The sequence below is a fragment of the Contarinia nasturtii genome, unplaced genomic scaffold, assembly GCF_009176525.2.
Source record: "Contarinia nasturtii isolate CC-2019 unplaced genomic scaffold, AAFC_CNas_1.1 Cnas_scaffold_285, whole genome shotgun sequence".
Lineage (NCBI taxonomy): Eukaryota > Metazoa > Arthropoda > Insecta > Diptera > Cecidomyiidae > Contarinia > Contarinia nasturtii.
Window position 1 is genome coordinate 3,918,862 of NW_022197640.1, and position 21,801 is coordinate 3,940,662.

General features: G+C 32.9%; 2 protein-coding genes across 3 annotated transcripts; one reads left to right on the top strand and one right to left on the bottom strand.

Annotated features, from left to right (window-relative positions):
• The first annotated feature begins 326 nt into the window (after positions 1-326).
• On the top strand, positions 327-1,666 carry LOC116337707. 2 transcript variants are annotated; one of them, XM_031762484.1, is made up of 5 exons: positions 327-408; positions 467-628; positions 738-878; positions 965-1,353; positions 1,420-1,666. In XM_031762484.1, exons 3-5 carry the CDS (start codon positions 738-740, stop codon positions 1,604-1,606), a joined length of 717 nt encoding a protein of 238 aa, XP_031618344.1. In that variant the 5' UTR covers positions 327-408; positions 467-628; the 3' UTR covers positions 1,607-1,666. The 2 variants fall into 2 exon arrangements, with proteins under 2 accessions (XP_031618344.1, XP_031618345.1); XM_031762485.1 differs by lacking the exon at positions 467-628 and having other exon boundaries at positions 358-408; positions 684-878.
• A 16-nt stretch (positions 1,667-1,682) lies between these two features.
• LOC116337706 (ras guanine nucleotide exchange factor B-like) lies at positions 1,683-20,098 on the bottom strand. Its single transcript, XM_031762483.1, has 5 exons — positions 19,812-20,098; positions 4,486-4,614; positions 4,057-4,150; positions 3,767-3,960; positions 1,683-3,592 (listed from the first exon to the last, which is right to left on the bottom strand). Exons 1-5 carry the CDS (start codon positions 19,818-19,820, stop codon positions 2,156-2,158), a joined length of 1,863 nt encoding a protein of 620 aa, XP_031618343.1. The 5' UTR covers positions 19,821-20,098; the 3' UTR covers positions 1,683-2,155.
• Positions 20,099-21,801: the final 1,703 nt, after the last annotated feature.

Below are 21,801 nucleotides of genomic sequence, written 5' to 3' on the forward strand. Positions count from 1 at the left end.
TTTATCGGAGTATAGAACAGTCATTTGCATAATTTTACTTTGGTTTATATTTTATATTATTATTTTTTTTGTTCGTTTCATTCCCATAAATGAAATGTACGGTTTGAACACGGAATGAATGGGCAAAATCAATAACGACTGAAAATGAATCGCTTACGATGTATACCAACTTCAGTCAATCATGCAAAATAAAAATGAAATATTATTTATCAAAATTGCATAAATGATATATATCGTCATTTTCAAAGAGTTGAAGAATCGTATTCGTTTCTATTCTATTTGCATTTTGTTTTTTTTTTTTGTGTTTTCGTTCATCAAAGCCAGAAAAAAAAGAGTATGAATTCGAAAAGCGAACAACGCTGCACTGGCAGGTGATTCCAAGGCAAGCGTACAACACAACGACTAACGGTAAAGCCACACTGAATTATTGGGGGTGAAAAGGTTTTATCAAACGGTTTTCAATCAGTTTTTTGTGCGTCCCCGTTTGTGGTTGTAAATAAGAAAGTTTACAGTGTGTCTTTTTGTTTGTTTCGATAAGCACACTAATTTTAAACTGCCAATCCAATGGGAAACGTTTCAGCACATTTTAAATCGCTTCGAATATTTTTCGTTTTGGAGCGAGAACCAGGTAAATTAGTTATTGTTATCAATCGTAATAAATGTGGTTTTTTGTTCTTCTTCAGTCGAACATAATCGAAATGCACATGAAACATTGTACTTAAAATTTAATCGCATAGATGAAAGAGTGTAGTGAATTAGCAACAATTCAAACGTACAAACCTTTTGATGTTATTTATGCGGCGGACAACAAACAAATAAATCAGGTCCATATTGTACTCAATGGCCGATTAAGTATAATACAATATTTAAATATAAACGTATGTGACGAGATTTCTTCCTTTTCTTGGAATTCGATTTGATTAATTGTCGTTTCAAATTTATTTGGCATTATAACTTCACACAGGCAACGTACAGAAATGGACATGAGCACGTGATGAATCTTAAATCACAAATGAAAATTGAACCAGTTCCACATGATATTCTTCAATTAATTTGTATGTTTAATGAAAATCAAGAAAAATCCACGATGGATTTAACATCTGATTTGGATTTAATTGATCGCGAAAATATACCCAAAACCAGAGCTGAAGGTGCACATTCTCACGTGACTGTACAGCATACCAAATCGCATTTCGTTGAAATTGGCGAATTACGATGCGGCTCAGTTTTTGGAATTGGCGAACACATGGAAGACAGAGTCATTGCTGCAAAACACACCGAAGTTCAATGTCTGTTGATTCCACAATACTGGCTATTACAAAAAAAGCAAAATGCCGGAAACATTTGGCATCGGTGAACAACACATTGTTGAATTCTATTTCGATAGACAGTAAATTTGATAATTCGTTTTTTTTACAGAGCAAAACTATTCCTTGATTTTACATTACCTTCACGCCAAGAAGTATTTCAGTATTATTTGCAAGCGAAAAAATGGAAAAACTTTAAGAATAAACTGATTAAAAATAGCGAAAGAATCAAACCAATAACAAACACAACGAAGATTGAAGACGTACCAATTTTATGCCGTTTAAATGATTCACTGTAAAACAAAACAAAAAAAAAACAACTGTTCAGCAATAAAAACGATGATTTTTTTTCAATAACAGTTTTCTTTCGGTTTATTTCACTTCATTTTTATTAAATAATTCAATTTAAAAAGGGCGAATTCCAAATTGTACAGTGCATTTAATCGGTGAAGAGGGGCAGAAAAGACAGAATAATTTAATATCTTAAAGTATATAAATATATATATATAAGCGAGAAAAAAAACCGCAAACGACAGGCACTTAATTTTCTTTCGTTACGTCCAGCAATCGGCAACTAAAACAAAACCTCCAATAAAGTACAATAAAGAATTGCGATGGTTATTGTTTCTAAACATAAATATGTGTTTTCTTGTATTTTCTCAAAATATTTGTGTTTTTATTCATCTCTTGTCATTATTATTTGTTGAATTGACTATATTCGATTTTTATTATGATTTGAAGTGTTAAACTATTAGATACGTTTACATTGTTCAATTTTTCACACTGTACATATTATGCACATTATGCAAGTAGAAAAACCGCTAAAACACGTTTTTTCCGGTCACAAATTAATTCGGTGCACTTCTTATAAATCGACCCTGAATGGTGGGGTAAAAAGTAGTCGTTCCTGTCGGCAATTGAATACCATGATTTAATGATAAAACTTTTGATATAATGTTTAGGTCTTCGTTGGATCGTCCACCGACGCCTGATTGGTAAAGTAAATTTTGTAATTGATTGTCAACGTTGTAAATTGGATAGATTGGTGGAAAATTTGTATTTATCGAATTTAAACCAAAGTTTGCTGTGCCCGATTCCTGTCGAAAGACTCGATTACGGCTTCGTGTTTGATCGCTTATTGTAATCGGATCGATATTATTCAATGCTGGATGACCGGTTATGCCAGAAATGAATTGTTGTGCTGGTTTCAATGGTAATTGTGGATTTGGATTTAGCAATGGTGAATTATTTGAAAATACAGGTAGTGGTTGTGATGGGGTGAATGTGGGTGGTTTTGATCGAAATTCACCGGCTTCACGAACTGGCAACAATTGTTGTGTTGGAAATGAAAGACTAGGAATGACCTGTACTGAGCTCGATTGATCGGCAGGCGGTGGTGTCAAATGGTTAAGCGTTGGTAAATTCGTTAAGAAATGTGAATTTTGAAATTGTTGTTGTCTCAACAATTGTTGTTCCTGTTCGTAACGGTGTAAACGTGCTCGATTTTCCTCTTCAAATCGATAACGTTGTTGTAAAAGTAACTCTTGTTGTCGATTCAATGCTTGTTGCTCTTGATATGCTTGTCGTTGACGGAAAGTCTCTTCTGTTTGACGTTGTTGAGCCTGTAATTGTGCGATTTGTTCCTCAAGTTGCTTCCGTTTTTGATCCAATGCAAATGTTGTGAATGCAGCCTCCTTTGTTGATGGCAATTCCAATGACTTTGACAGACTGAACGATGGTGCATTATTCACCGATGGCAGTTCAAGTGTCAAATGTTGTGCCAAAGGTGTTGTATTGATCAATGGGGTTTTTGGTGTTGTATTCACTGATGTCGATGAACTTATTGTGAATTGTTGAATTGGTCGCGCAACAGCTGGTGCCGTACGAACTGGATGAATCAATGGAATCACATTTTTTGGTAAACCAAGTGCATCTTGTTGAACGGTAAAGGCGGCAACAAGTGGCGCTTGATAAATTTTCACATCATTTTTTGAAACTTTTTCAATATTTTCACCATCTTCGTTATGGGTTGGCGCTTCTGTAGTCGTTGTGGTTGTTGTTGTCGTTGTGGATGTTGATGTGGTAAGAGATGATGATTTTCTTGTTTCAGCTAAATTTGTGGTTGTGTCAGCTGTTGTGAGTGGTTTGTAAGTTGTTATTTCAAAGTCGTTTTGGTTTTCATCACTGTTATTGTTTGCCGTATCACTATCTCCATCCTCAATTTCATTGGTTTTAACACTACGGGCAATCTGAACGGTTTCAATGTGTACATCGCTGTCTTTGACCTATGGTTAAAAACATTCAACATTATAAGATGTTCAAACTCTTAATTAAATTTCGAGTACAAACAAAAAAAATTTCTTCTCCTTTTAAATTTATAAACATCGCGGTGCTTATCCATGGAAAATTATGAACATATACGGAGTGCATGTGTGTATGTATATTAAAAAAAAAATTACCGGGTCAGGTGCACCAAATTGAATAATGACTTGATCATCTTGTCTCGACGAATCGATTGGAGCCGCCGTCGTTTTCGCCTTCTTCAAAATTATCGTATGAATAATTTCATTCTCATTTTTTTGTGTAAAATTTTTCGCGCCATCCGTCAAATATGAGTTATACAAATTTAATGATTTCAAATCAGCTTTGGTGCCTGTCAAAAAGTCAAAAGAAAAAAAAAGGCAGCAGCTATGTAATAAACGTTTCTGGATGATTGGCATAAATTAATAAATTATCTGATTGATCTCACTCTCTTCGAGCAGTTCGTCTTCAGTTGTTTCCTGAATACCATTCAATTCAGTAGTTTCTTCATTTTCTATGTTGGTTAGAGCTTTCAGCAAGGCCTATTATTATTCCATTTTTTTTTTATAAACACACAAACACAAAAGAAATATTATATTAATATATATTCATATCGGGTGAGATTTTTTCATTCGATCAATGAAATAACCCAATCAACTGATTGAGATATATTATGCTTCAACGTCAAATCAATATATTTATAATAAAATTGCTGGATTTGTTATTTTCCCTCCAAAAAACAAAATGTATGAATTGTGTAAAATATTGTAATATTATGAACATAAGGCGATAACAATATAAATTAAAAAGTGATTCTTCTGTTATTATTACTATTATTTAAATTGGAAAGTTAAACCAGGAAGATTCCATATATTACCTTTCGGAGTGCTGGATTCAATCGGCTTACAATTGATTGTGATGTTGATTCAATTTTGGATTTTGTTTCAGCTTCAGCGATATGAAACCATGTTACAATGAGTAGTGTCGCAACAAACGCCTTGCTTATCTGAAATGAACAAAAACAAAATAAAAACCATCCTATAGTAAACGAAAATTCGTCATTTAATGGAAGACAGTGCACAGTGTGGGCTGTGCACAGTGTATGGCCGCCGAATGACGAAACTCTTCAATTTTTATCACTTTAGCTATTTAAAGTGAGAAGAAGACTCCGTACACTTTCACTCATCAATATTAATACCTTATGCATATTGATATTTTATTTGACCATGTGAATGGTCATTGGGAAAAATGAGAAGCGAAACATTTCGGTGGGAATATGATGATGAATGAATTAAAAATTTGTTAAATGTAAGTTTTATGATCAATGACTTTTAACCACAATTATTGTTAATAAATCCAATGGGCTTGAACATTATTCCAATATCAAAATAAATCAAATCAACCATCATTTTTATAACGACTACAAAAAGAAACCACAATGAAACAAAAGCAATAGCACCAGCAATAATACGAGCCATCATTTTGATTTAAAGTCAAAGACCACGATATATTCCAATGGTGTTTTTTGGGAATTTTGTCGTTTTATTTTTCAATTAAATATGTTAATAGTGAAAACTCAAGGAAAACTGCCATTGGACAACCATTGCTGACAACGTATGTTATTGAACTTGATTTTGACCATTCGTTTTATCAATAGACTGAACTGCGCATTAAAAACCGGTACCCGGGGTAATGAATTTGAACATATGTGACCTATCTGATGTTTGTGATGTTTGCTTGGCTAGGTGCATTGATTCACACGTGTGATTTGCAATCATTTGATACAAAATGGCTTGAATAAAAAAGAAACAATTTATGTAAAACGCTCGCACGATTGTATTTTAATATGTTACCGTCGAACATAAAAACGGTTTAAAGACAAAACAAAAACTATGTGAAAACCAAATTTAAAAGTCTATTCAATTAAAATTCTGAAATTTTTCCTCAAAATTAAGCGTGAAGGTGATGACCTTTTCTTGTTTTAAAACGAACAAATGAAATGATTTAAAAAATATATTAACTTCAATGTTCGGCCAACAATTTTATAGTCATATAAATCATACTATTCAGTAACTTTGATGGTAATGACTAAGATAACGAATTTAAGTAGAAAAAAAAACATTTCCCAGGCCATTTAGCCACGAATTCAAGATCTTTAATATCGAGAAACATTGCTCTACATTTGGTCAAAAAAAAAAAATGTTTGTTTGTTTTTCTGTGTTGATTAGACACTGAACATTGTTTGCAAATGATTTCATCAGTTTGAATTCACTTGACAAGACCATCAACATGTGCTCCAATTTCGGTATACCTTTCCATGGGTGCACCGAACTAGCTCTTATTTTTTTTATTAAACTGTCAAATTCAGTTGCCGAATCAATTCAGTCAACCTAATTATATGCTCAAAATTAAACGATATAACTTAATGCTGGCAAGTCCATTCGTTTTCATGTTGAAAGCGTGCTATTTATTTCCAGAGTATAAAAACGTTTCGATACATTTCGAGAGAAACCGATGGGAAAAAACGCTCAAGACGCTTCGGTGTTTCGATGCTATGTGTTAATGCTGAAATGTGTATTTAAATTGAATAATGTATGCAATAAGCTACATAACAACATGCATCGTGAATATGCAATTTTCCCATTTGAGTATGTAATGTCGTTTTGTAATTGGATATGAAATTCTTGGACGCCCTTACTTTAGCCGGTTTTTCAATCATTCAAACTAAAGCATAACAAGTGGATTGAAAGTACGGTTTCTATTTCATTTAACGGCAAAGTACATTTTGAGTAGCATTACTTCGTATGAGAATATGTAAGTTAGATTTCTTGCAGCAAATTTTCAACAGCATGCATATTTTTTTGCAATGAACACTTTTTTGGTATTCTCTCTCTCTCGAATGTTCGATTTAGAAGCAGCCCATCACTTGTTTGAAAAGATATTCACTGAAAATTTTAAGACAACTTAGAAGATTACTCGAAGATAATTTGCAATTTAATTTATAGTTCAAGTCCTTTTCAGTGTGATTTATTGTGTATAAACAGTAATAATATCTCAACGACATGCTGTGCAGCGATTTGAATTTTTCAACGATTAAAATACGCCAAATGATCGTAAATAATATTTTGATCTTTTGAACTTTGTGATTTAAATAACGACGAATTTTAAACGAATAATACCATCACATGCATATTTTAGACTTTGAATTCACTCACCGATTGTTGGTTTTCTTTTTGATAAATTTTTTGTTTTTTTTTTTTCTCTCTCTCTTTTGACAAACACCAAAGAGGGTTCGGTATGTGCATGAGAATTGATGTTAGCATCGTTTTCATTTCTGTTTATGTCGCATCGAAACGATTGTCTGTAATTTTTTTGTCACCGGTTTGACGAGAATATTTTTTATGCGTCAATGCCATATACTCTTTTCGTGAGGTGAGTTATGAAAGTGATTATAATAAAAGTGACTTAAAAAAAAAGTAGTCAGCGTGCGGCATGTTTCGCATTTTTTTTACTTCTTTAGTTTTGAAGTTTTGTCGCTTCTTCACATCTTTTCTGGTCGTTTAGCATTGCTGTTATTGTCGTTTTTCGGATTTTATTTCATTCGGTGCATTGAAGGTGAAAGTTTTTTCGCGGCAAACGATGAACTATAGAATATACACACAGACCGATGTGAATAGTTAATCAAGAGTATTGAAATAAAATGAAAAGAGGAGTAATACCCGCAGACGACGAAACGATATCGTAACGACACAACATTTGGCTTTAGTCGAGAAGAGAAAAATAACAGCAGTAAATACATATACTTACACACAAATAGACTATGTCCCGAAGATGTCTCTCAGTGAAAAATTCACATTGCACGAGACACACACAAAAAAAAAACACACTACAAATGCTAATTCACACAAAACAAACGAGATTTTCTTTCTGGTGTTGCTGTTGTTGTCGTTGTTTTTTTAGATCATGCATTACACGTGAATTGCTTGTTGTGGCTTTTATTTCTTTATCCCAAAGAGGTGATGCGCCTGTGTAATGTGTCATTATCGAGATTCTGTTTATTTGCTTTGTTTTGCAGTCTCAAAAAACGTTTGTTTTTGCTTGTTTGATAACGAATTACACTAGGCGATTTCACGATTATAGAAAAAAAAACCAAAATCCCCAAACCAGACAAAACGAAATAATTTTTTTTTAAGACAATGAGTGAGAGAGAAGAGAGAAAGAGAGAATCACAATAGACTGTTGCACATTCAAAAGAGACAGTAACGATTTTCTTCTAGTATGCTATCGACATAAATTGTGGCTGGATTCGGACAAAGTATTTAATATGTGTGTTTGTTGTCGCGCAATAAAATGCAAAAAGAATGAATGCTCCCTACGTGTCGATCGGGTTGTCGGTCTTGGTTCTCTGATAATCGATGTTTGATGCATTGCATTTGCAATGCACATTCTCTTTGACTACAATTTCTATTTTCATTCGTTGAATTTGGTCGTATTGATCAGTTGCTGTTTGATTCACCTTTTCGATGATAATATCCAAAGATTCGAGTCAATTGCATTTTCCATAATAAGCACACGCAAAAGCAATGCATCGAAAGGTCAAATGGGTTAAATTATATATTTTTTTTCTATATTAAAGTCGGTACACCGATCATATACACCGGTGTATCTTTTATGCTCTTCAATGAAATGATGTTGCATGTGTCGCATTGTCGTTTTCTCTCTCTCTCTCTCTCTCTCTCTCTCTGTCTCTATGAATCGCATGCCATTTTGATGGCAACCACATTCTGTGTCATTGTTGCGACGTCTGCCAACATTCATTTCACTGGTATCAGTAGCCATTTGGATTGTTATTTCAAGTAATTGTTCAATACACACAGTACAAAAATCACTTCATAACAGATGAATAATATTCACATTTTGACTGTTCGCTGATGGTGTATGTTTGTATGAGTTTTCACTCTTTGCAATTGTATTTTTGTTGTATGCATTATTGTTTGTACAAAAGTGTACATTCTTGCATTGTACTTTTTTTTTGCTTGTGGCATTTTTCAAGACCAAACAAAAGACCACTAATTGCCGATTCAAAACTTTATAAATTGGTTTTGTTGTGCAAGTTTTAAATCGATCCATCTTATGACCCTTGGGTTATTGAGAGGCTCTTTAGCCTTTTCCTTTGTGTGTTTGTTCATAAGAGCACTTCATTGATAGCAATCGAACGATATTTGCAAATGCAACGATCACATTTCTGAACTCGGGTCCGATTCAAAGTGCGTGCCAACAATTGATCACAAGTTACGTATTTGATTTGAAGTATCATTGAGTTGTATTACAGCATTCAGTGTAAAATGTATGGCGAATCACCATTAGTGATTGTTTGGCATAGTCCGACAAATACGAATATATGAATTTTTTATGTTCGAAAAAAAAAGTGGAATGCAAAAAAAAATACTGAACATTTAAACTTTTCGTTTGTTTAAAGGAATTTCGAATTTGCTCAATTCTTGATTCTCTGGTTTCAGTGACGGTGGTCTGAACTTTTGTATTAATTTTTTTTGGCAATACTTGCTATATTCGGTTGGAAATGTCTCAAAACAAAACACAAAACTGGTTTTCTAAATTGTCTGTGGATTGGCGACACGTTTCCAAAATTGCACACGGACTCTATTCTTCTTTTTACGATACGAAATCAATCAAATAATGTTCAATTTGATCAATGTATCAAATGTAATCATGTGATTTTTCTATGAACCGTCGTGTTTCTTTTATGAGCTCGGCGCCCATTATTGTTAGGCCGAGTTCAATAAGTGACAGTAAATTGATATTATAATTTGCTGAAAGCCATAACACGGAAGAGGTTGGCATTAAAAGGTTAGCAATGCACCATGTTGGCTTTTTCAAGTTTATTCCCATGAATAACTTTATGTTTATCTAAATTGATTAGACAAAGCAAATGATTATTATGTTCCAGCTGAGTTTGGCAGTATCGCGCAGACACAAACAAACCATCAATCATTATAAAATATTGCGTTTTTGTTTTGCTTAAATACAAGTTTTTGTTTTGTGTGTCCGAAGGACGACATTAATGTTATTCGGGCCGACTGTAACATTTAAAGCGTATGCCAATTTGCTTTGTTATTTTTGTCAATTTTTTTGATATTATGAATTTCATGCTCCAATCAAAATACTGTCGTTTTTAGATGCCGTTCAAACTGCGTATATAGACAAATTCAATCTAAATTTCCGAAGCGGCTTTGATTATGTGGCTTCGGTCTTATGTTCGTTATGAATGCTTCAAAACAATGGAAAAGGAAATCAAACTTTGTAACAGTCTATTTTTCCCATAGATGATTTTGTTTTGAGTGCGCCCAATATTGGCATTACATTTTTTCTCGCACGTTCATAAGCACACACACACACATAATTTTTGTTCGTTGTTGTTTAATTGAACGTTAGAAATAATGCAAGATTTACACACCGAGCACGTGATACGATGGAATGGGAAACAAATAATTATCCATCACCGTGAATAAGATGTACGCATTATATTGGACGCGATGGAGTGAAACGAGAATGAGCTTGCAATTGCGTGCCTTAATTAAGTAGCAAACGAAAGAAAAACAGAGGAAAAAAATAACGGTAAATTATTAGTCAAAGTTGTCGGTGGCATAGTCAAGTGCAAGTCACCATTTTAAAATAGCATCCAAACAATAATAATCAACTTATCTCTGTTAACAAACTGATCACGCATGAACTCTTAATGGAATGATGAAGTCAAATTAAATCGATTTGCCTTCTACCAAATCAATTTCATTGTCAATATTCGTCATTATTTTACGAGGCGTTTTACTTAATACATGTATACAAAATGCACATGAAAGATCAATATGAACGAGTGAAAAGCGAAAGTAATTAGTTTGCGGAGGCAGAAGTGTATTGAATGCAATCGAAAGAAAACGGTAATCTGAGAAGACATCAATGTTATTACCAAGTACCAACAAGAGATACTCTTTTTTTTAACGGTCAGATGAATGTGATACTTTGTCGCACTTCAAGTGTCGATGATTTAAGAAGAAAGCATCGCGACAGATGAAGTAAACACAAAACGAAAACAGCAACATACAAGCGAATTAAATGTGAAATTGACCGATGGCATTTTCGCATTGGCGAATGTGCGCACGAGCTTAGTCTTGCGAATACATCTGATTTTTTATGCTTCTTCAAATTTAGATTCGGATATAAAATTTATGGCAGAAAATCTGAGAGACAGCGATGAATAATACTATGTAATATCGAGAAAAAAATATATGAGTAAATAAGTGACTGCTCGGTTCCATTCGAATCAAAAATGATATTGAAGATTCACAAACAAAAAAAAAATCGATGGATAAAATTTCACTTTTACTAAATAATAATAAATGGAAAATTACGCATACTTTCTTCATGGATGGATTCATGGATTGCGGTTTTATTTGCTGTCCATGTCGGTGATGAGTTGTCGGCGCTTTTCAAAAACCTGGCCAGATCTTTTTCTCTTCTTCTTCTTTTTCTTCTTTTCTTTTCGCATTATTTTTCAGTAATTTAATTTTATCGCGTAATTTTTATTACGAAATTGCATATCCGTTTGTGTTGGCCGTTTGCATAACTTTTCTTTTACCAATTATTTCACATTATTTTTGTTTTCTTCCAACTCATTTGCATATACCGCTTTGACGTCCTTGATCAATTGCACATTGATCACACTTTATTGCACATGCACTTTATTGCTTCGATGTACGATCGTACAGGCAATTCGTCTGCGTTCCAATCTATTTACTTGTTTTAAATTAATTGCATCGCCGCAGTTCGCATAATAAATTATCACCTTTAACATGACATGACATGACTGGTCACGTCGTGTTCGATCGCCCGATTGATTCGAAATATAAATTGAATCATCATTTTGTATGATTTTTTTTGCCATTACTATATTATCCAATGCTTTATCATTGAAATCTCGACGTGATCATCAAAATATACTCATAATATAGTAGACCTGAAAAAAATATATGAATGAATATTCCGACATTGATATTATATGATATTATTTGGCAATTTCTCGCACTTGAACTTTCCGAGTGTATACAGTATCAAATGATGCACATGCTTAAATGTGATTCGAGATTCAATTTGAATGGTGATAGGGCCACAATTCATACACACAAAAAATGAATTCGGTTTTTGCTACAAGAGATTTTAATTCATCGATCATTTTTCTAAATTGTCAAAGGCTTGGAGAAACAGAGAGAGAGAGAGAGAGAGAGAGAGAGAGAGAGCCCAAAATAACTGACCCCCTTTTTTTCTGTGTGTACTGGTGTAATTTTTAACGTGTTTCTGATGAGCATCAGGAGTACAATACTTGGTAATTGTAATGTATAAGCAACTATAAATACGGTATTGTCCCTTTCGATAACTGTTTACATACCAAAATATCACGCTTTGTTTCAAATTGCCGATTGGTTTTTCGTTTTCTTGAAAAGCATTTATTAAACAATTGAAAGATGATATGCGAAAATCGAGCAATGCGCTTACAAATGTGCCACTTTGATTTCTTTTCCTGCCTTTTTCAACATCATTAATGGCTACACTATTTGCTAAAATGTATTTTAGTAACGCAAAAAAAGCAAAACGAAAATTCGAAAGAAAGTGAAAAAATAAAAACAAAATCGCAGTTATTTTTTTTTTCTTCTTTTACTTGGCTGTACGGGCCTGTACCGATTCGATTGTGGGAATTTGATGCTTTAAACGATTCTCGGAGTGAAAAATAATGACATCATAGCCGCTCTTCATCACTTTTAAATTCAAAGTTTGCATTATTATCAAACTAATCAACAAACGATCAAAATTACCAACATAATTCAACTAAATCATTTTGAGTTGATGAAAGTGGAAAATATTCGACGGCATAAATTAAGGTAAAATCTGTATTTGAATTCAATTCGTTGTATTTGCTATTCTGTATGAATCAAATCAAGGAGAGAAAAAAAAAAACAAAAACAAATGGAATACTGTCGAGGCTAATCACGTTCTCCCTTTAACAATAAATCCTCGGAATTTGATCGTTTTAAAGTACATGAGATTTGGCTAGACACGATTATTAAAATGATACAGTACATCTGTATCTATCTGCCATATCTATTTGTTGATACAATGCCAATCAATGCGTATTTAAATTTCAATTTTTGCCGACAGACATTTATTTGTGTCTTTTATTACCATTTTCAGTATTCGATTCAAGTCCGTATGCGCTATTCATTTGTTTCAATGCATCGCGTATTTGCTGTTGAAAATGTGTATTATGAACACTTTTACATATCAGATCTTACTTCAAACCAAAAGAAATCATAATGACGCCAAATTAAGAATATTCAACGTGCGTCATCATCTTAACGGGAAGAAAAAAGGGGGCCAAACTTCTCAGAAACGTTTTGTTATCTAGACCAATGATATGCATAATGGTTTGAAACGAAATGAAAATGAAGCTTATGAGCTACAGCTTGAGTATTTTACCATTCTTTTCCATTATAAATATGTCCAACGCCTTCTTCAACACATTCGAATCTCATTATAGATTAGAAAATTTCTCTTCATCGATCTAAACCAGTTTCAGGTGAGATGAATTATGTATTTTAAGAATTAATCTGATATTTTGGCAACATCTTCACTTTTGCACTACTGTTCTTACAATGATCATTACAATTTCACTCATTTTCTGTTCACAAAAATTCTGACAGAATTAATATTTAATGACTCTGATTAATAAATAAAATAAAAAAATCGGAACTTTCATTCAAACTTTCGGAATTTTTTATTTCGAAAAAATTAAATGAACTTCCCCATCATTATGTAAATCATCGCATTGATCACACTCTTGATACATGTGAATATGCGACGATATAAATCAGTTGATACAAAAAAAAAACCTTAAAAAACCTTTTTCGCCAGCGGCAACGATTAACATTTTCAGATGTGCCGGTTATCTTTCTTTTTCTCGTTCACATGCCGCAAAAAGAGCATCGTTCGCTATCATTTAATCGATATTGAAATCAACACCAATCGTTCGGCATTTCAAGAATTCATTTTATCGAAATTCAAGTGTATGCATACTGTAAAATCGAAAGCAACATACCGGCATATCACATTCTCATTCACATTTAATTTGTGAAATGGACGCTTGACAAGATTTCGATTGCGGTTGAACAACAAAAAAAGAAGACGCACCAAAAAGGCGAAAGTTTGTCGCCCACAATTCGTGAAACATCATTTTGCTAAAAAAACTGTGTTTCTTTCGTGTATGGTGTCCATCTTCCCAATGTATTTAAGCATCCGACCATCGAACCTAGCTGTAGTTATGCAAATTCTTAGGGTCAAAGATCTCGTTTGTGCCACACACACAAAAATTATCTCCATATAATATGCAACAAAAACAAATAGAATGCGTGACAGAGATATATGATGGGACAAATGTAGATAGTCATTTCTCTATGTGAAAATGCACTTGGCTCTATAACAACATTTACACCAAGCCTTTTTTTTCTTGGTTTTTCACAATAATTTTTTTTTCTTTTTCAAAAGAAACGTCGTATAAACTGTGCACTGCTATTTGTTTTATTAATCGAATCAAAGTTAAAATCGTTAAAAAAATGTGTTGAGATCGCATTGAGTGGCCTTTGTAACGATTTCTCTTGCCAATATTTTCATGATTAGTTGCCTATCTCATTAATTTCTTAGTGTTCATTTCAGTGCGTAAGATTAATAGAAGAAATAAGTCACATACATAGAGAACATAATTTCATTAATTATTGAAGCATTTTTAAAAAAAAGTTTCACTTTCATCATTTATACATTTGGTTGCCTAATTCGAATGGCGCCTATAATGCCGAATGTCAGCCGAATGAATTATTTGCATAAAATCAAACAAACAAACGTAATTCAAAAATACATTTATTGAAATGGATCGTGTGTTCATGATGACGTCGCGCTCATGCTCTGACAATGCAATGTTGATATTAATGTTCATCTCGGCATAATGTACGTGTTTCCGTTTTTTTTTGTAACTAGATTTTCTGTTGATTTATTCCGAATTCCATTGAATAGGAAAACAGTGCACGCCGAAATGTTGCACATCTTATAATTATGAAACTGGGACCATGATTTGACGCTTTCTTTGTTCATCTATGTTATAAACATGGTTTGTATTGAAAATCAAATATTTACGCATATAACAACAAATCTGTATATTTTCATTTGTCTGCTTTTCGACGCGGTAACATTTTATGTTTTCTCTTCTTTCATCGATACACTGATCGTTTTCTTAATGTGTCTGCCAAAATGAAACCGATCGCCATTTCTTATTTAAATTCCAGTTGAGAATAGCAAACACCGAACATTGAATGTATTTATGAAGATGACATATTAAACAAGATTCATTGCGGTAGGTTACGCACTGTAATTATAACCATATTTCCTTCAAAATAGGAAAACGATCACCAATTTCGCGCAAACCCAAATTTCAAGCCGTTAGAATGCTCCCATCGTCGGATGATTGACAACATTGATATTGATTATGTTTTCCGAATTCAAATGCTATGGAATTATTGCAGTCATGAGCAAATATGAGATATTTTCTAAATTGATGGCCAACGTTGTTTGAAAACTAAAATCTATTATTTTTATTTTCCAAACATGAATTTCTGTTGTTTTGGCGAGATGATCCATTTCACCGAACAATGCATTGAATAGGTGTACATTTTACAAATAATTGCTGCGTCATCATAAATTAAATTTAAACATGGACAAAGGAAAAACAATACCAACGCAATTTACGCAGGTTTAGTCGTGCACATTATTTGGTTTTTAAAACGCATACATAAATTATGGTGTGGCAGTCACTTCGAAAAATGTTGAAGCAAGGAGAGAAGCTGTGAAATAAATTCAATTTTTCATATGAAAGAATTTTTAATAACTATGGTTATTCACTACAGTGCCGTAATGGTGGTGGCGCTCTAAAGAGACAGTATTTTTTTTTTGAATTGTATTGTTTTATTCACGACAACAATTTTGTATGGTTGCCAGTGTTGCCTGGGATGAATTGAGTTTATTTCTTTTTATTTTCAATGATAAATCGGATTACACAATAAAAACAAAGTTGAGTCGTGTTTTCTTGGATATTTTCAATTTGCACCCGACGAACCAGAGTAGTTGTGTGTGTTTATGTGCATTTTTTTTTAATTTCATTTCTTGCCGCCTTTTTTGCGCTCAAATATCTATTCACTTTAAATGGAAAATATTTCCATCAGTTAGCGGGAATGAAATGAAGAAAAAGAAAAACTGGCTGCAATGCGAAAATGAAACATTGGGCTTTATATATATTGAAAGTAAATAAATAATATAAGCTGCAATAAGCATAATAGATTGAAACGGAAAGAAAAATCATTCATAACATATATTATACCGAAAGTTACACACGATTCATAACGATTCTAATTTTAATTGTAAGTTTCATTGTTCGCAAATTATGCACAACTACAAATGCATCGGCACCACGGAATATGGATAGATGGTTGGGAAAAAAAGCATGTAGCTGTTGAGATACCATGGTCTTGGCTAAGATACATACAATGGATGAGATTTTTTTATTTGTCTGTTTCGATTTTGCGTTGGATTTCAGATTGTGCTGGTGTATACGGTGTGGAATTGTGTGAAATGAGTAATGGCACAGATGTCGTAATTTGAGTCGAAGGTGTCGAGCTGACAAAATCTACACACCTTTCAGATTGTACAGTATGGCAGATGTATAAACAATGCGTCCAAAGTGTTCCGTAGTTTTTGTGGCATCGCCGAGTATGTCATCTTTTCGTTGTGTTTTTTTTTATTATTTCAGTTGCAAAATAACTTGGCGAAAATGCGTTAATCGCTTCTAATTGTTTTTATTTAAACGATGTGCATGGATTTTGCCCATGAGCAAATATGAACAACAACAAAAACCCATCAACAACAAGATGTGAATATACGTAATCAGTCGAACTGCACCACAGTTGAGGTTTTCTTTAATGTGAAAAGTATTTATATGTGTATTTTTTTTTATTAACTTCCTATAGAAAATTTGCCGCTTTCCATCGTATGCTTGAAGTGATGGTATATTCACGTATATTGCAATGTATTTATTTATATTTCATAAATTCTTTTCTAATATTTTTCCCATTGAGTATGCCCCACAACAAAACACTCAACTATAATGCCAACAAAAGAAATTGCTCTCTTTAAGAGCATACAATGTACAACCACAGATACAATTACCAACCAATTTACCAGTACATAATCTCTATTTTACACATATCTACCGGAACAAATCTTCATTTCATTTGCATTCATCGCATCACTCTCGTTCAATTGAACATCAAACAATATTTTGCAGCAATTGATGATGATGATGTTGTTGATGATATACTGATCGCGTACGGTATTTATTCTATGGTATTTAAAATCTCAATGGAAATGATTGTATCAAAACTTTAGACTCAAGATGTTTTATCTACGATTTGATTATGTTAAATTAACACAGTTAAGTGATGTACTAATAGGCAAAGTGGATTGTGATTCGATGAGATAAAGGTGAAAATGAATTATAATTGCTAATGAAAGTTTATATGTCAAAATGGTGATATAAATTTCTCATTATTAACTCACATATGAGAGTAAAAAAAACGAGGAAAAATACGACAAATTCAATTAATGGCAATTGTTCAAACAATTTACATAATTTCTTCCCTCTTTGTAACAGTTTTAACATATTTATGCTAAAAAATAACATTTCGAAGAATACCAGGTGTGAATAGACATTATTTGATTTTATGATGCTTTTAAATTTGGCAATTATCGCATCAATCACGCTTTTAATGAGACATTTTTTTTAAATGACAACATATATCTGCAGGCATATAAAAATTGGATTTGATTTTCCAATTATACAGCAATCATTGTCACTGGAATATACATATTTTGGACAACTTTGAAAGAGTGTTTATTCTTACATAGCCCACACTCAACGAATATTTCAGATGCAACTCATTTTCAGCAACGCTTAATCAGGAGGCACTCACAGACGACGACAAAGAAAAGCACAAAAAAGTGGAGAAGAAAATGCATTTCATCATGAAAATCGAAAATTAAAAGTGAAACGAAGTGAATTTCTTTCGAAATTCAAGCATCGGAATTATAGCTTAGTAGATCAACTTGATTGAACTATGTTACCCGAGAGTAGCCGAAAAAGTGCCAAGCTTCGATCATAACATTTGTGCACATTCACGTACTTGAAAGCTAGAATAAACAATTTTCACCGAAGTAGCCGCCAGTTTACAAAACCAAAATGCAGTCCACCGATAATGCTTGCGGACCACAATAAGAAATGTATAATAGAAAAAAAATTGAGGCTGTAAGTAAATAATTATACTTAATTAAATTGAACGCCAAATTATGTTTGGAATGTTCATTCAAGTGGAAATTCTCTTTTAGATAGAAATTCTCTTTTGTTGTTTTGTTTTTTTACGGGCATCTGTACATGGACCAAATCAAATCTATGCAACAATTATTAGATAATATTCTCACATCAATAGGGTACTCCAGTTGAAAGACATGTTGCTCTTTGACTTGTCTCTGGTTTTACAGCATTTTTTTTAATGAATCCAAACAAAAACGGCGTTTGAAATTGAAACTGAAATGAGTCTGGGTTATATAATGCAAGGCGATCGACTTTTAGCCTGAAATCTGAACAAAGAAAAACTTGATCTTTTTTATCTACTTTTCGTTAACCCATTTTTCGTCGATATCAAACACATACGACACTATCCGAACAGTTCACTACTTTCCTCTGATTAAAGTTCCAAACATTTCTGGAATTATAGCCTGGAAAACTATTATCATCGAAAAATGACGGAAATATTAAAAAAAAAATACCATTTGGGCAAAAGAGAATGTGGTTCCGTTTGGAATGAAAAGTCTATGTCAAATAACAAAAGTAGTCGCCAAAAAATGGGTTAATCGACACCGAAATCAAATTAAACACCATGCTTGGAATGCAGAATAAAACTCTGGCTTTCTCTTCCAAACAACAAATATGATATTTGGTCAAATTTCAAATAAAATGATATATAGACAATGGCCTCAAATCCATAAGTATAGACAATGTGCAAGTGGCAATTTGAGTAGATATTACTATTTCGTTCGCAATAATTAATGAAAATGTGGCCACTTGATGAGCTGACGCACAGTTTTTTTTTCTTCTTCTCTTTTCATTTTGCCGAATCAGGGGAACTTTTTAGAAGTGACACGAAAAAAATGGTGCCTTCCGTTGAATGTATTCACCGGATATATTTCGATTTGCCAATTTCGTGTTGAGATAATTAGCAAAGAGAATTTGCGGTAAGAAATAAAAGTGTCCAAGAGCACTATGGGATTATTATTTGCAATCGCTATATCCACTTAATCTATAAATGATTTTGGATGCGAAACGAAATGAAATGAAAATAGTATGCGTGTGACAGTCAACACACATCAAGCGACAAAGTAATTCTGTGCCGAAGAAAGTCTTTTCGAAGACTTTAAATTGAAGTGTATGCGCGCAATTATCAAATAATAATGACACTCTATCAATTTGTGGAATATACCGTGTTTTCGTTCATGTGAGATAAAATGCGAAATGAAATGAAGCTTTAAAAAAAAGAAATAAAAGGCCACCTGTTATGGTATATGGCCTTTCTTTGCTATAGACACCAAGCGATCATTGACTAGAAGAAGATCAAATGGTTTCAAGTCCCATACAATTAAAGACAAAAACCAAATGCCAACGAATTATAAATATGTGTTGATTCGTCGGTGGTGCGTATGTGATCACATCGAAAATTACCTTCCAGCAAATTAGTATAGCATTATTATCATTTTAGTAATTGAAATTTTAAAATTCAAAATGAAAGCGAAACCACAGATAGATTTCCTTTTGCCGAAGCTTTCGTCAAACATCTTAAATAAATGTATTTATTAATAGGCACGAACGTTTATTTATTTCATTGTGATTTTAACACGATAAGAGAGCAAAAAAAACTGAATCGAGCGACATTAATATTCATTTTCCATACTACAATCAATAAAATTCACAATTTTGATATTTACCAAGTGCATTGTGAGTATTTAATCCAAAGTGGAAACAAATTTATGAAAATCACTACTATTCACTGTGAAACAGATATATCGTTCTGTTAAAAATGCTTCTATTCAAATAAATTCGTTGAACTTTTTCTTTACAGTTGTATCACACAGTTAATGAAAAAAAAATCGATCCTTTTCGACGGTAAAAAAAATTCTACCCACGAAGAATTCCGTTAAAATTATACGACGAGAGAGATGCACACAAATATGTTCCTGTCACCACAGAAGACACTATAGTACTGATTATGCTAGACGAACAGATATTACTGATGTTCGGTTTGCTTACCACTGATGCTGTGGTATGGCTATCCACACCACTGATTCGCGATCGCTGACGCTAATACCCAGCTACTTTATAATATACAACACTCAAGCAGAGGCAAGCATGGAGTAGAACTGGCATTACTGTGTGCAGAAAAAGGCAACGAAGAAGTGCGGCGTATGGCGCACAATGAAGATGATGCTGTCAACAGTACTATGAACATTGCACAAAATTGAAAATAGAGATGAAAAAAACAACAATTTATGACATGTGAAAGACTTCAATTTTTCTTTTTTGCTGACGATGACGACGATTTTACCAATTTACAAGGAAATTTTACAATAATTTTGAATGAATGTGTACGGAGAAATCTTTTAATATTTTTTTTTATCTCCGCGAATCCCTTCTTCTTCTACTTTCTGCATTGTAATTTTTATAATGTTTAGTGTTCGTCGCCTAAAATTTGAAATAAAAAATAAAAATAAAATGATTACGCTAAATCGAAGTAATCAAATCAAATGTATTAATTAATTTATTTGAAATGATTGTGAAATGCATAAAAGTAAATAGAAATTGCACCTGGTGCGACTGAAGATTTCATTTTTGTACCGCATTTTGTTGAAGAGGTTCAACTGATGATGATGAGTGCACTTCCATGACAAATGTTCATCGCTGCCAAAGTGGTCCAATTGCTGTGGCTGCTTGAGTGAAAATGATCTTGAGTATAGATTGATAATTAGCTTTAGTATTTTGTGTCATAATCAAAATGGCACTTTACTGACATTTTTTATTGAAATGTTTTTTCAACAATTTAACATCCAGACATCCATCTTCAAAGTCTGGCAAATAGTTTCATTGCTTATGCAATTGTTTACTTTTGTTCCAAGTGAAGTTTGCTTGAATAGTTTGGTGAAATTTTTTTTTTTTAAGAAAAATATTTAATGTTGACTTTTATATTACTCTATAGTTTACAGTTATAATGATTTAAAATTACAAACAGAAAAAATCCATGTATGCAAATGACTGGTATTATTGAATGATATATTCAAAACACAGTATTCGTGACACAATTTTTCCAAAAGAAACTATACTCTTTTTTTATCGATATGCATATGAATACGATCATGAAATACAAGCAAAATTTTAAAGAGCTGTTGAGTCGTGTGTCATCTTCTACGACAGAATTTGTGAATCTACATGATGGTGAAAAAAAAAACTTTCGCCGTCCAAGCCTATCATCATACCAAAAACCATGCCGAAAGAAAATATGCACAAAAAAAAATACCTGATGACCCAATAAGATTGGGCGAAAGCAAAATACGCGAGAATCGATATTTTTGGTGAAATAATCCGAAAATTTACATTTTTCTTTACATATTTCTGCGTGTTCTTTTTTCAACATTTTTAATTTTTTTTTTAAATCATAAATTTTTAAGGAATTTCATGTTCATCTCAATGAATGTACAAATTTAAAATGAGTCTTGCCTTAATGTCAAACATGATTTTGTAGAGAATAATTTCGTCAATGTATCACTTCCTCTTGAAAAGAGAGGTCATATAGTTTTCATGTCTTTCCTTGTTTCTGTTGGTGCATGTGTAAAGTTGGTCAACAATCTATTGTTGTGTGGGTGTGACACCAGGAATTTGAGAGGCAAGGCTCTAGAAAACAATTGTTTTGCGAATTAGTGAAAT